This window comes from Mus pahari, chromosome 6, assembly GCF_900095145.1.
Source record: "Mus pahari chromosome 6, PAHARI_EIJ_v1.1, whole genome shotgun sequence".
Taxonomy (NCBI): Eukaryota; Metazoa; Chordata; class Mammalia; order Rodentia; family Muridae; genus Mus; species Mus pahari.
Genome location: NC_034595.1, coordinates 57913157 through 57926920, shown reverse-complemented (window position 1 = coordinate 57926920; position 13764 = coordinate 57913157). Strand labels below are relative to the sequence as shown.

The following is a 13764-nucleotide window of genomic DNA, read 5'->3' as shown; positions in this document are numbered from 1 at the left end:
AGATGAGGTAAAAACAGACCTCTGTGATTGAAGGGGACCTGGGGATCCCTCCAGCCACTTTTACTGCTGCCATCCAGGCAAGGTTCCCCAGTGGCCTGTGAAGCTCAGTTTGAAAAGCATGGTGTACAACCACATGTGTGTGTGTGGGGGTGGGGGGAATGGGAAGCTTGTAGGGAGGCACTCTCCTTGGGTGCGTCACTCATAGGCCTTGGTTCACCCATTTGTACACTGAGTCTGCTGGACAAGGTTCTCTGGCATCTGAGCTCTGCTATGGGGGGTGGGGGGAGAGTGCAACTCCATAGTTATAAATGCCTAATCCTGAAGGCTCCTGGCTCTCAGCTTCTAACATTCCACTGCTGGGCATTAGAAGTCTGGGACTGCCGTATCTGGCTTGTGCTGGCGCTGCACACTGGGGCCCAGGCTGCGGAAAGCAGAATTCATTAAGCCAACGTGATGCCCAGGGGCAGTGAGCTCCCTGGAGAGGGCATGCCCCGTGCAGGATAGAGGAGGTGGAGGTGGGGGCTGGGTGGACCTGGATCGGCAGCCACTCAGTGGGCAGAGCTGGGAGAGGGACCCAGGTCTCCTGACTCCTGCTCTATCTTTAGATCTCCATAGCAACTGTCGCCAGGGCACCGAGAGCGGAAGGCACGGGCTATGTGGCTGCCTGCAGGAGGGAGGGGCATTTGCCTCTGTTCCTCTTCTTTTGTAGGAAAAGGACTCTGAGCTGGCCTCCTGAGCCAGGAAAGAAACTGAGCGCGAGGCTGGTCATGGCAGCAAAGACTTGTCACAGATACAGAGATGATTCAGGGCAGAACATGGTCAGGTCTTAGACCCAAGGCCTTCAGCTAGTCAGGTTCACCCCACAGGAGGCATTGAAGTTAAGGTGCTCCCAGAGCTCTGAGCTCCCCCAAGTCATCTTCTCAGCACTGATGGGCTCTGGAAGGACAAAAGACTCCTCACCCTGTCCTGTCCAACCCCACCAGCCTGAGCTCAGCAGGACTCCACTTGCTTGGCTCCCTTGGGGCAGTCTTCCCTGACTCCCCCCAACTGCTGGCCTCCCTCCACACAGCAGGACGCAGCAGACAGGAAGGGAAGTTCCACAGTGATGACATTTGCCCAAGGTCTCTGGGTAAGTGAGCAGCAGGGCCAGGCCTGGACTCCGTGTCTTCTGACTCTAGTCTGGGCTCCTCTCTGTACCCTGATTAAAGCCCAAGGCCAGGGCTAGAAGAGGAAGTAGGAGTCCTCAGCCAGGCCGGCAGACAGTAAACACCTCGCCATGTCCTCAGTGAATGCAGGGGAGCCACAGACTAACGTGAACGGCTTTCTCCGGCAGCAGGCCACCAGTTCATTCACCAGCTCCTGGCCCAGGCGGCCAAAATGGGTCTTGTCATGGTAGCTCCAGGGAAGCTGGTCTGGGGAGACCTCCTGGGAAGACAGGAGAGAGCAGCGATGACACCTGGGGGTTCCTGAGGGTCACCTAAACAGCTCTTTTCTGCCACTGCAGTACATGGGAGAAACCCTTCCGGAAAAAGAAGCTGCTAACCCCACGGCCACCACTGTGCTGAGTTCTGAGTCTCTGAGCTAAGAGATGAAGACCTAGGCTATGGAGAGCCATGGTCCTGCCAGCCAGAGGACGAACACAGCCCTGGGGAGGCCAAGGAGCTCCTAGTGACCCATGTGTTTTCAGGCCTTGTAGCCTCACTTCAAGGCATCTGGATGACTTCCAGGTCCCCTAGTGCTGATAAGGAGCACTCTCTGGTGACCTGGGTCTCCCTACACTCCCCCCAACATTCTCCCTATCTCGTGGAACCTCAAGGGTAGAGCCAGTAGACCTCACTGGCCCATCTCTCCTTCCCACTTCCCAGTTCTCCCCAAGCCCTTGGTTCCACTGGCCCTAGCGAAATTGTGCACCCCAAGATGCACTGAGTCTGGTTACTCCTCAGTGAGGCAGAGCCCTTAAACAATGACAGGTAGGTAGGTGCTGTGACAGCAGGAGCACTAGGATCTGCACCCAGGGTTGAACTTCCCATCAGCAGATCCAGGAAAGGGAGGGGACAAGCACACATGGCAGGGGACAGCAGAAACAAAGGCCAGCACCAGAAAAGCACAGCACAGTTGTACCTGCAAGCTTGCCAGTGATACCAGGACACGGCATTGAGGAGGGAAGGCCAGGAGGTGGAGCTGCCAAGGTCATGAGGCCACTGGGCTTGGGAAGTCCTGAGAACAGTAGGAGTCAGCAAAGGGCTAGGAGCGAGGCGGCGCAGGAGGACGGACAGCTGAGGAAGTGGAGGGAGCGCTGCCAGGCTCAGGCAGGAAAGGGGCAAGCTGCGCTGAGCACATGTCGGAGAGTAGAGCTACCATAGTCACTCTTACTCCTGCTGTCGAGCCAGCCGGCCCAGTCCCCTGCCCAACCTTCAGCATCATCAAAGCCTGGCAGGGCCGGAAGTGAACGTTCACGTAACTTTCCAGCCCAGGCTCAAGCACCACCTCTTTCATGCAGCATTCCTGACCCCACTTGCTCTCCATGCCGGCCAGCATGTGTGTGCACGATCCCAACGGACTAAGACAATGGTCTCTGTGCAGGTGCAGCTGAGCTGGTACCCAGCTCTCTGTTGCTATTTATTACCTTGTTACCTCAGGCCCCCTCTGTGACATAGGACGGCAGTACAAACCTCATGAGACTGTAGTGGGGATTGAAGTGCTCTGAACTCAGACCCTCTCTCTGTTTTATGCCCTGCCTTGGGCACTTTCTGCAGTTGTTAATGGTCACCAAACAGACCCTCCCATGTGCATTCAAAGAGCTTTCCACCAGTGGACAGGTCTGTAGACTCTGAATCTGCAAAGCTCTGAAGGGGACAGCAATCTAGCTTCCTGGCCCCAACCATTTGGTTAAGGATCATATAAGCTGTCAGAGAGTTTCCAGAATTTTCTCAAAAAGGAAATTGAGGAGGAGGTATCTGCAGTATATAAGGCTGACCTTCAAGCAAAAGGAAATAGGGAAGGGGCAGCAGGGAACCCCAACCTAAGAAGTACAGGAAGCAGTGAGATTAGACCCCCTAGAAAGCAGACAATGGTAATGGAAGGCCTGGTCTGAGATATGCCATGCTATGCTGAGAGTTGGGGCAATGGAGATGCAGAGACATGGGGTGGCTTTGAGCTAGAAAGCTTATAGCTCATTGAGTCTGACAGTAGCTGTTCTGCAGCTGTGTGGAGGGACAGGTAGAGGTGGCAGGGGCACTGCCCAGCCAGTCTCCATGGAGCCCCTGCTCGGGGCCCTGGCCTCATGCTGGGCCCTATGGCATATGTGAGCCCACATTCTTAGCCATAACGGTGTGAACAGGACTGCTGCTGCTTTGACTCCACATAAGTGACCGCAGGGGATGGGTGGGACACAGCTGAGGGCAGCAGCTACGAGCTCAGGAGTGTGAGGCATACAGGAGTGTGGCTGCCTTTTAACATTTCTCCAGTCCTGGCTCCCCCTTGGCTCAGCCCCTCTGTAAGCCTGCTTCCTCCTCTGGATGATGGACTCGGGGATGCCTACATGCCACACAGGGCACAGGGCACAGAGCCTACAGCCAGCCCTCAGGACATCACAAAGGGGATGCAGCTTGTCAGGGGGAGGTCCCCACCCTGGGCCCACCTGACTGAGGACAAAGAAGGTTCGCACGTTCCAGAACCTGGCCTGTTCCTGGAAGAAGGTCTTCAGGTAGATGCCCTCGAAGGTCTTGAAGCAGCCGACCAAGGTGACAAAGGTCTCATCATCTTCGTTGTCTGTGATGCTCTGCAGGATAGGCACCATGGGGGCCAGGCCTGTGCCGGCCGCCAGCATGAGGAGCTCGCCATACTAGAGAGCAGGATGGACAGCACAGTGGATGGCGGGCTCTCACACTGCCCCATATGGGTCTTCTCTGGGTCTTGCCTAAGCTGGGCAGCAATGCGTTGTTTCTCAAGTGTCCCACCGGTCTCTGCCATGCCGTACCCTGGTGCATGAAGCCACCTGGACTGTGAACAGCAGAGAAAGCCTCCTAGAGAGCAAAGCCCACCCTGAGAGGGGACTGGCTGCCTTTTAACATTTCTCTACAAGGACTCTGCTGACAGCTGTCAAGGAACTCAACTACCTCCCAAAGCCACTTCCTCTCCCACCAAAGCCTTGCCCCTCCCAACTCCATCCCAGCCTGCTTCCTTTGACCCTGGGGAGCTCTACAAAGGTCTTAGGACCCCAGCCTAGAACTCTGAGCCTCTCTGAAGTAAATGAAGTAATGAATGCATCTATCTGCCTAGCATGGCACCGTAAGGGAAGTTTCTAACCATCAACCCCTCCTCAGTAAGCCTAGTTCCTGTTTCCTCTAGGTTCTGTTTAAAAACGGGGCAGGCCTTTTCAAAGTCTGTCTGTCTGTCTGTCTCGTGTGTGTGTGTGTGTGTGTGTGTGTGTGTGTGTGTGTGTGTGTGGCTGTCTGTCTGTCCTGGAACTTACTCTATAGAGTAGGCTGGCCTCAAACTCAGAGATCTACCTGCCTCTGCCTCTCAAGTGCTGGGATTAAAGGCGTGCCCCACCGCCCTGCTCTCAAAGTTAGTTTCTTAAAGGTTAATGTCTGACCCACACTGAAAAATATTCACCTTTTCATTCCAGAGATTAGGCATCTGTATATCAACCATGTGATCTGGGCAAACTGTTTTCCTAATCTGAACCTCAATTTCTTCACTGGTGGAGAACAATGAGAGAATTTTCCTAAAATAGCTCCTAGCTCAGAACTGCCCTGAGGACCAGATGAGGTGACATAAAGGCCGGTGTGGAGCCTAGGTTTACTCCATTTCAGTCCCCCCTTATTAAGCCTGAGATCCTGGCTGGGTCACCTTGTTCTGCAACAGTGGTCCCTGCAGCCTCCAGGCCTTTGCTGTCTCACCCCTCCTTTTCTCTCATTCTTGCTCAGGTTGTATTCTAGGATGCCTTCCCTGAGCTGGGCTGGGTGGGGGCTCTTCATGACCTGTTCTCCTGTGCCTGTGCCTCTCTCACACACTGGCAAGTTTTACCTGTCTCCTCCCGGACAGATGCTAGTGTCTGCCTGTGGCATGAAGGTAGCGACAGACACTTGTGTGGTTGATTTAACATCTGTGTGTAATCAGACAACTACAGAGCAGGACTGGAGAGAGGGTGGGATCCTCGGGCTTCTCCAGGAGCAAAGCCAGCCCTGGCAAAGCTCTGGTGGCCATCTGACCATGGGAGGGAGGCACTACCCTGGCCCTTGTGCTGGATCTAGGTGAGAAACAAAAGGCTCTGATGTCCCAGGGATGCAGGTTACAGGCACGGGGAGGCTCCCTCATGGGACAAATGGTCAGAAGACCATCTGCTCCCAGCCAGGAAAAGAAACAACATCCACACCCTGTTCTTAAAGGCAGGGACACAGAATAGAGGGACACAGTGCAAAGCTGAGCATGGATAGTTCCAGAACACTGCTGGAGAGTGATCGCATATACACCTGTAGTGTAAGATGGGAGTGAATCACTGGCGAGCTGCCATGCAGGCTGAGTGAGCCCGCACAGGGTGCACTGCAGACGGCTGGGCAGTATGTATGGGGGTATATATCTACTGGGACAGAGCCCAGAGCCTCACAAGTGCTGGGAAAGTGTTCTATACTAAGCTACACCCCATCCTCACAGGACTGGTATGATGTTCATATAAGCATGTGAGAGTGTGTGTGTGTGTGTGTGTGTGTGTGTGAGGGTTTGCAAGCGAGGCTGGTGTCCTGGGGAGACAGCTTCCAGGTGCATTTGGGTTTCTTCCTTTTGTCTGTCTCTGATGATTTTTTTGTTAGTGAACATGTTTTGCATTTATAATAAGGGGAAATACAATAAAAGCTATTTTTAAATTAAACAAAAAGAATGGCAAGGCAAGCATGATTCATTCTTTTCCGCTTGTTTTGGTTTTGGCTTTGTTTTCCTAATTATAAAGGTAATAGGTATTTATTCCAGATAATTTGGAAAGCATAATGAAGAAAATGAAAATTGCCCATAATCCCTCCCAAACCTGCTAATATTTCACACATTTCATATTTTTTTCTGTGCATTTTAAGTTAGTTTCCCTACTGGGTATATATTGCTTTGTACTTAGCACTTGTCACTTGCTCTTATAGGATGAGCATAGAGCATCATTAAAAACATAACTTTAAAATCTAGGAGAATGTCCTATCAAGAACCTGTGACCCTGTGTACTTAACTGGTCTCTCTGGTGGGCACTCAGCTGCCTCTAGTCTCTTGTTGTAAATGCCACTAACACACACATGAGAAGCAGCACGGGTTTGGTTTGGTTCTGTTCTGTTTTGGGTATTTTTCTCTGTAATAGACTTCCAGATATGAAATTACTGGGTCAAAGGATTCTTATGACTCTCGATACATACGACAGGACTTCTTCCCAGGCATGTGGTAGCTGATGAGAAACGACCAGCTCTTTCTGGGAAAGGTAGACAAAGATGCAAGCATGCTGTGGAGACAAGGCAAGAGCCTTCCAATCTAGCAGTGAGTGTGGGCTGCACTCAGCTTCCTGAGAAGGTGCAATTGGAATAGCATCTAAGAGTCAGAGGGCACAAGGATCAAGCCTGAACTGGGGCCCAGGCAGCCATCAGCAGTTTTGGAGTACGTGGACAGTTTGTTTTTTAGGGCCGGTCTATCTCCTCCCTTGTCTAAGCCTCACACACTCTGGGGGTTGGACTTAAATGTTGGAAGAATAGCACAGTGACTTGGGGAAGCTCCTCAGGACTGAAGGTGGTAGCACTGACCTTGTTTGGTTCATATAAGAAGCTTCCGAAGGGCCCTCGCCAGAAAGCTGTGTCTCCTGTTCTCCAGGACTCTACGTACCGGGACATCAGCCCAGTCTGGTAGCACTTGAGGCAAACACAGGGACAGTCAGTGGCTAGGCATGGACTGTTGCACAAACCTCCCCAAGTAACGCTTGAAACTCCTTCTGCATGCTCAGCGCCTCCTAGGGGACTCTCACCTTGCTTCCTCTGCAACCTACATGCTGGAGCTATTGTCCACACTGGCATCTAGCCACACAAGATAGATGGTAAGGCTGAGCTGAAACTCCAATGGACCTAACAACCTTCAGAGAGGTCACACATCGAAATGCCTGAGGGGGGCATGCAGTGAGTGTAGCCCAACAAGGAACTGGGCAGTGATAAAGGCAACTAACATGCAGAGTCAGAAAGACAGTGTTCTGTCTACCGAGGGATGATCCATCTAAGGGTAAGCTATTTCTCAGGTGCTAGTCTGTAGCTTGTGGGGCATATCTTGCCAGATCTCTATCCAAGAGATAGAGGAGATTCACATTTTTATTGAGAACTTTCCCACTTCTGAAATGTCAGCAATAAACTTGTAATTCTGCAATTCTGAGCAGACTAAAGCCAAGTAGATTTGAACACTGGATTCAGTTTTCAGTGTTGGCTCATTCTAAACTACCTCCTGGTGGGATAACTACTAAGTAGGTGAGCTGTCTACACTGCCTACACTGTCTACACTATCTACCTGCACTGTTTTGAGCACCATGCTGGGGTAGCAGGACATGCAGTTGGGCATCGTGAAGACATCCAGTGCCTAAACCACAAACATTCAGCATTAAATATTCTAATTAATTAATTTATGCAGTCAGGCCTCCTCTGAAAGGGCCCAAAGTATAGGAGGGATGTATATAGATGTATATACACACCTCAGACATAAACACAGTAGAGACAGCTTCACAGTCCGTGAGGAGAAACTGAGCCTGGAGTGAAATAAGGCTGGCTTCTTGGAGGTGGAAACTTAGATTTGGCCAAAACCGGATTCCCAGGGTGGGGAGATGTGCAAAGACTCTTGGGATTCGGGTCAGCATGGGGAAGGGGACAAGAGCCCAGGTCTTCTCTTGGGAAGAACGGATGGCCATAGGGTAGACTCAGGGGATGCTGAGACACAAAACTGGAAGGGTGGTTGGGATGGTCCAAAGCTTGAAGGACAGACTAGATTTTGGTGTCAGACCTGCCTTTGAGCATCCTTGACTACCTCCAACACTGTCTGCATGAGGCACAGGAAGTCCTGGCTCACCTGGGAGATGAGCAGGAGGGAGAGTTTTTACCGGAAGCTGTGTGAGGGCATATTTTATTTTTTTTAAGATTTATTTGTTTATTATATGTACGTACACTGTAGCTGTCTTCAGACACTCCAGAAGAGGGCATCAATTTTTGTTACGGATGGTTGTGAGCCACCATATGGTTGCTGGGATTTGAACTTAGGACCTTTGGAAGAGCAGTCGGTGCTCTTAACCACTGAGCCATCTCGCCAGCCCGGGGGGGGGCATATTTTAAACTCTAGCTATAAGGACTAGAGAAGTGGGTCAGCTGTTAAGAGCACTGGTTTTTCCTCCAGAGGACCGGGGTTCAATTCTGAACACTTACATGGCGGCTCACCACTAAAGACAAAACAAAACAATCAAAACCCTAGTTATGGCCAGGCAGTGGTGGCACACGCCTTTAATCCCAGCCCTTGGGAGGCAGAGGCAGGCGGATTTCTGAGTTCGAGGCCAGCCAGTCTACACAGTGAGTTCCAGGACAGTCAGGGCTATACAGAGAAACCCTGTCTTGAGAAAAAACCAAAACCAAAACCAAAAACCCTAGCTATGGCCCTGGTGGCCCTAGTCAGCACCAAAGAAAAGATTCTTCCACAGAGAGCCTGGTTTGGAGCAAATGCTTAAGAAAAACTAAGACACCTTTTGTCTTACTACCCAAGAGGCCCTTAAGCTTCAGTTTCTTCATTGGTAAGGTGGGAATAATATGGTTTTCTTGAGGTCAGGAGTTGAAATGACAACAGTTACAAGCAGTGTAACCAGCGCCTAGCAGGTGCCTGAAATCAGAGCCCTCCTTAGTCTCCTCACGGGAAAGCCAACCCACAAGTTCCCATTGCCTTCCCAGTTTGCAAAAACATTTCCAGCCAGTGGCTTAGGGATAATGAGATACTGCTCTGAAGGAGAAAATCAGCCTTGCAGCTGGGAGGGCTCCAGCTGCTCTGGAGAGCTGTCTCCAGGCTTATCCTCTCAGCAGAAGCGCCCTAGACAAGCAGCACAGGGAAGCAGGCCATTTGGAGAGGATTTGTGGAATCTCCCAGACAAACAGTAGCGTGCAGAGGGGAGCTCGTCCAGGCTTATGTGGGAAGGAATAAACATTCAGGCTCACAAGCAGGCAAGAAAGCAGGAGCCCAAGTCGGCTCCAGGCCTCAGAATCAGGGGCTTGCACACCCACATCACTCCTTCCCCCACCTCCCACCTTGGGTCCTCTGGGTCTCGGCCTGCTGCCCAGTGGACGAGATCATGACACAGCCTTGTAAGGAGGCTTGGATGTCAACGCTGCTCTTGATGCTCCTTAGGACTGCATGAGGGAAATGTTCTCACGTGCAGGCATGTCCACCTGTGGCATATGGCCACAAGCAGCTAAGGATAGCTATGAAAGTGGTCTGACACAAAATTGAAACTTATTTTAAAGCATTATTAGTGTTTTTGTTTGGGGTTTTGTTTGCTAATTCAATTGTTCTAGAGCATGAACTTTGTAGAGGACAGCATGGTGTGATGGCAAAAGGCTGGCTGTGTCTACAGAGCTACAGCAGGTTGGCGCACACAGAGCCTCACTTGCTGGAAGTCAAATGTCACTGAGTCCATAAACAACCTCTTTAGTTTCTTCACGCTGGGCCTCCGTGACTATAACTTATTGCTCAGATCTTGGGTCTCCAGGGCATTCTGTATCCAACCCATTTCACTCAGCCCTGTCAACTCTTCAGTGGCCCAGCTGCCCCACAGGCATCCTCCTCCTCTTCCACCTCCTGGGCTGAAAAGTTCCCAGAAGGCCTGTTTCCTGTCACTCTTTCCAAAGTCTGGGTATCAGTGCTCTCAGTCTGGAATGCCATTCGTTCCTTACCACCATCTCGTCACACTCCTTCAAGGACAACCTCCCAGAGAGGATGCCAGGGTAGTTCTGTCTGTAGGGTCTTCATGCCCAGTTTCTCTGCATCCTGCCTCCTTCTGTGCCAGGACAAAAGCCTTTGCCATTTCATGCCTTTTCTGCTGTGCTGTCCCAGCACTCAGAGCCTTCTCCCCATACTTCTCTTGTTACTCAGTCCTCAAACACACAGTATCTACCAGGAAGCTAGCTGGGCCTGGGTTCCTTGTTTACGGCTGCCCTGCGTTGGGCTGGGTCTCTACTCTCATGACTAGCATCACTGTATTGATCTGATCATTTGTCCTGGGTCCCCCGGGTCAGGCTGGACCCTTGTGACAGCACACACAGGTGCAAGGACTTCCTTCCCACTTCTCAGCTCAGAACTCTCCTTCCACCAGTGCATAAAAGTTGATAGGTATGGGATTTCCTAAAATCTCCCAATAACATGCCCTCTGGCACAGCAGCATCCTCCTTAGCAAAGGAGGAGAGACCCTCATCAACGAGTGCTCCTTCAAGCCAGCCCATTCTCATGCCAGCCAGGAGACGGGAAGCCCTCCACCCCAAGCAAGCCAGAGAGGGAGGTAAGAGTCCATAGCACCTTACAGGGTCTTCAACAAGAATTGACTCACCGGGCTGGAGAGATGGCTCAGAGGTTAAGAGCACTGACTGCTCTTCCAAAGGTCCTGAGTTCAATTCCCAGCATGGAATGACCAGAATGGCTCGCAACCATCTGTAACGGGATCTGATTCCCTCTTCTGGTGTGTCTGAAGATGGCTACAATGTACTCATATACATAAATAAATCTTAAAAAAAAAAAAAAAAAGAATTGACTCACCTTGATTAAAACATCAAAGTATCCTTCTGCAGTGACAGGGCTGATGGGAGTGTAGGCTCTCTGAATCTCTAAGCCGTCTATTACACCTCTGGAAAGTACAAGTGCACAGGAAGTCAGGTAGTCAGCCATTTAACAGTGATACCTCCCCTGCCAGGACCTGAAGGGTAGGTTCCAGGCATTCCCAGAAGCCCTCAGCAAGGGACAGGTAAGGAACAGCAGGGGGAGAAGAGTGAGCTCACCACTACCCATGCTAACTACCTGTGAGACCTGTGCACATTACTTAATCTCTCAGCAGCGCCTCATGTAACGCAGGGGTAGCCATTTAGGTCCTGGTTGTGTGACTTCACGGGACTTAGACAGAATAGTCCATCAGAAAGTACACTGATGCTGTGAGCAGTCTGTGGGACATTACTATGGTTTCCCGCTCCACTACAAACAACACAGATAAAGGCCGCTGCTAACTGCTTATGTTATGGAACATTACAGGAGACCAGCAAGCATGAGAACTAGAAGAGTCCTCTAAGGGCCTGAGGCCAAAGCTCTGCCAATGTACTGACTATTTTTACAATGTGACCAACACTGGGGTCAGGAGAGCAATCTTGAGTCCTGATAACAGCTATGAGGTATGAACACCTACTGTGTATCAGGCATATTACATACATAATTTCACTTGAAATAACAACCCAGGGCTACAGAAATGGCTCAGAGCTTAGGAGCACTCATAGCTCTTGCAGAGGACCTTGGTTTGGTTCTCAGCACCCATACTGGGTGGCTCACAACTGCCTATAATTCTAGTTTCAGGGCATCTGATACCTTCTGACCTTCATGAACACTGCACACACAGCGTACATACATACCCTCAACACACATGCATACACATAAAAATAAAAAGTTAAAAAAAAAGAAAAAAAGAAAAAAAAAGAAAACCATCTTGTTGTAAATGCACACTGCAAGTGTGTAGACAAGGAGAGCCCTTGCATAGCCGGGCAACTGGCCCATGGCTCCAAATCCAAGCTTAGTTCTGCTCCCCAAAGTATCTCAGGCAGTTACCCATGGTAGTGTAACTCTCTAGTCCCAGCACTTGGGAGGCTGAGGCAGAAAAACATGAATTTGAAGCTGGCCTGAAGTACATAAAGACCATGTAAAAACAAACAAACAAACCACAATAAACAATCTCAAAACCCCACACCCAAACAATAACTACAAAGATCCTGACAGCTTCCCGGACACACCTGACAACTCCTCTCTGGCGTTATTGTGAGTACAACATTCTGCTCTGGTGTCTACGAAGCCTGAAAGGCCCTGTCCAAATGCATCGCATGCAGGGGCACTAGACAAAATGTAGGAAATGTTTATGAAGTACATGCAGAAACCAAGAGCAGAACAAACATGACTCAGAAGCAGAGAGCATGACACCACTTACTGCAGCAGGTAAGCCTGCTGTGTCTCAGAGGGAGTGAGCATGCTTATCTACGAACCCAGTCTGCTTGAGTCGGATACCAAAACAATGAGGAGCACCAGAATATGTCTTACTGAGTGACACGGACACATGTATTAGGAATGTCACTGGGTGGTAGAGAGGATGGAGGGGAGTCAGTCTAGAGGCTGGGTGTCCTGGTCACTCCAATTTATGGGTGGAGAGCTGCAGAGCATTATAACCTGCATTGTGGCTGCTCCTGAGAGCTGAAATGGTGAACTTCAAGGACTGCCAGCCAGGCCACAGGCCAGAGCACCTGAAAGTAAGCGGTCAGTCTGCCTGGCGGTAAGCTCTTCCCAGTCCCTCCTGCCTCGTCTTCAGGCCATGCCTTGTGGGTTTTGTTTTTTGTTTTGTTGTGGTTTGTTTGCTTGTTGGTTTCTTTCCTTCTTGCCAACCCCATAAGCTCCGGGTTTCTGAACCCATTTTCCTTCCCACATGACTATGCTCCTCAATGCTGACTGAGTGTGTGGTATCATCCGATCCATGTCTGTAGTACTGATCCCTCTGGAGAGCCTCACATACGCACCCCTGCCTGCCTGAAAGGTGCTCGCCCAGGACAGGGGGGGATGCTCGTGCTGGGGACGCCCGGGTCGGAAGGAAGCGCAGAGGAAAGGACACTAACGTACCTCAGCAGCCAGACTGTCTAGGTCTCAGTCTGGATCCCGTGGCTTGGTGGCTGTGTGAGACTGGGAAACTTCTCTGCTGGCTTGCTTGTTTCATTTATTATTATCATTACTGTTTTTGAGATAAGATACAGAGCCCAGAATAGCCTCAAAGTTGAGATATAGCCAAGGCTGACCCTAAACTTTTTTGTTTATTTGTTTTGTTTTGTTTTTTAAAAAGATTTACTTATTTTATGTGAGTATACTGTAGCTGTTTTCAGACACACCAGAAGAGGGCATCAGATCCCATTACAGATGGTTGTGAGCCACCATGTGGTTGCTGGGAGTTGAACTCAGGACCTCTGGAAGAGCAGTCAGTGTTCTTAACTGCTGAGCAATCTTCCAACCCCACCCTAAACTTCTCATTCTCTTGCCTCGACCTTTTACATGTTAAGTTCTTTATTCTTAGTGTCCTTTCTATCATCAGAAGCTAATTACAATGGCTCCAAAGACAGACTGCTTGCTTTCAAATCCTGATCCAATACTTCCTGTATGAGAACGTTTCTGAAACTCACTAAGTTTAGCGTCCCTGGAGAATTTGTGAAGGTTAAATCAGTTCATGAATGTGAACAGACAGAACTATGCCTTGGCTAGTAAGTGTTATCAAAGTGCTGGTGTCATTATATATCACAAAAACCATTACTGAACCTGAATCTTATGCTGCTGTGTCCACCCTGAAGAAGGCAAACAGGGGGTTAAGAAGGGCCAAGTAAGCCCCCCCGAGCTACCCAGCCAATTAAGCCCCCCCCAGCTACTCAGCCAAGTAAGCCCCCACAGCTACTCAGCCAAGTAAGCCCCCCCAGCTACTCAGCCAAGTAAGCCCCCCAGCTACTCAGCCAA

General features: G+C 50.4%; 1 protein-coding gene across 7 annotated transcripts in view; it reads right to left on the bottom strand.

The window, feature by feature from the left end:
• Window positions 1-425: 425 nt before the first annotated feature.
• Window positions 426-13764, bottom strand: part of LOC110323671 (NADH-cytochrome b5 reductase-like) — a 17822-nt gene continuing 4483 nt past the window's right edge. For 2 of the 7 annotated variants that reach the window (XM_029540477.1, XM_021201010.2), the window contains exons 4-7: window positions 10786-10873; window positions 6774-6878; window positions 3641-3844; window positions 426-1425 (exon numbers count right to left, since the gene is read on the bottom strand). In XM_029540477.1, coding sequence (XP_029396337.1) covers window positions 1222-1425; window positions 3641-3844; window positions 6774-6878; window positions 10786-10873 — 601 coding nt within the window. In that variant the 3' untranslated portion in view covers window positions 426-1221. Of the gene's footprint in view, window positions 1426-3640; window positions 4003-6773; window positions 6879-10785; window positions 10874-13764 lie in introns of all 7 variants that reach the window. The other 5 variants (XM_029540478.1, XM_021201011.2, XM_029540476.1 and 2 more) reach the window with 4 other exon arrangements.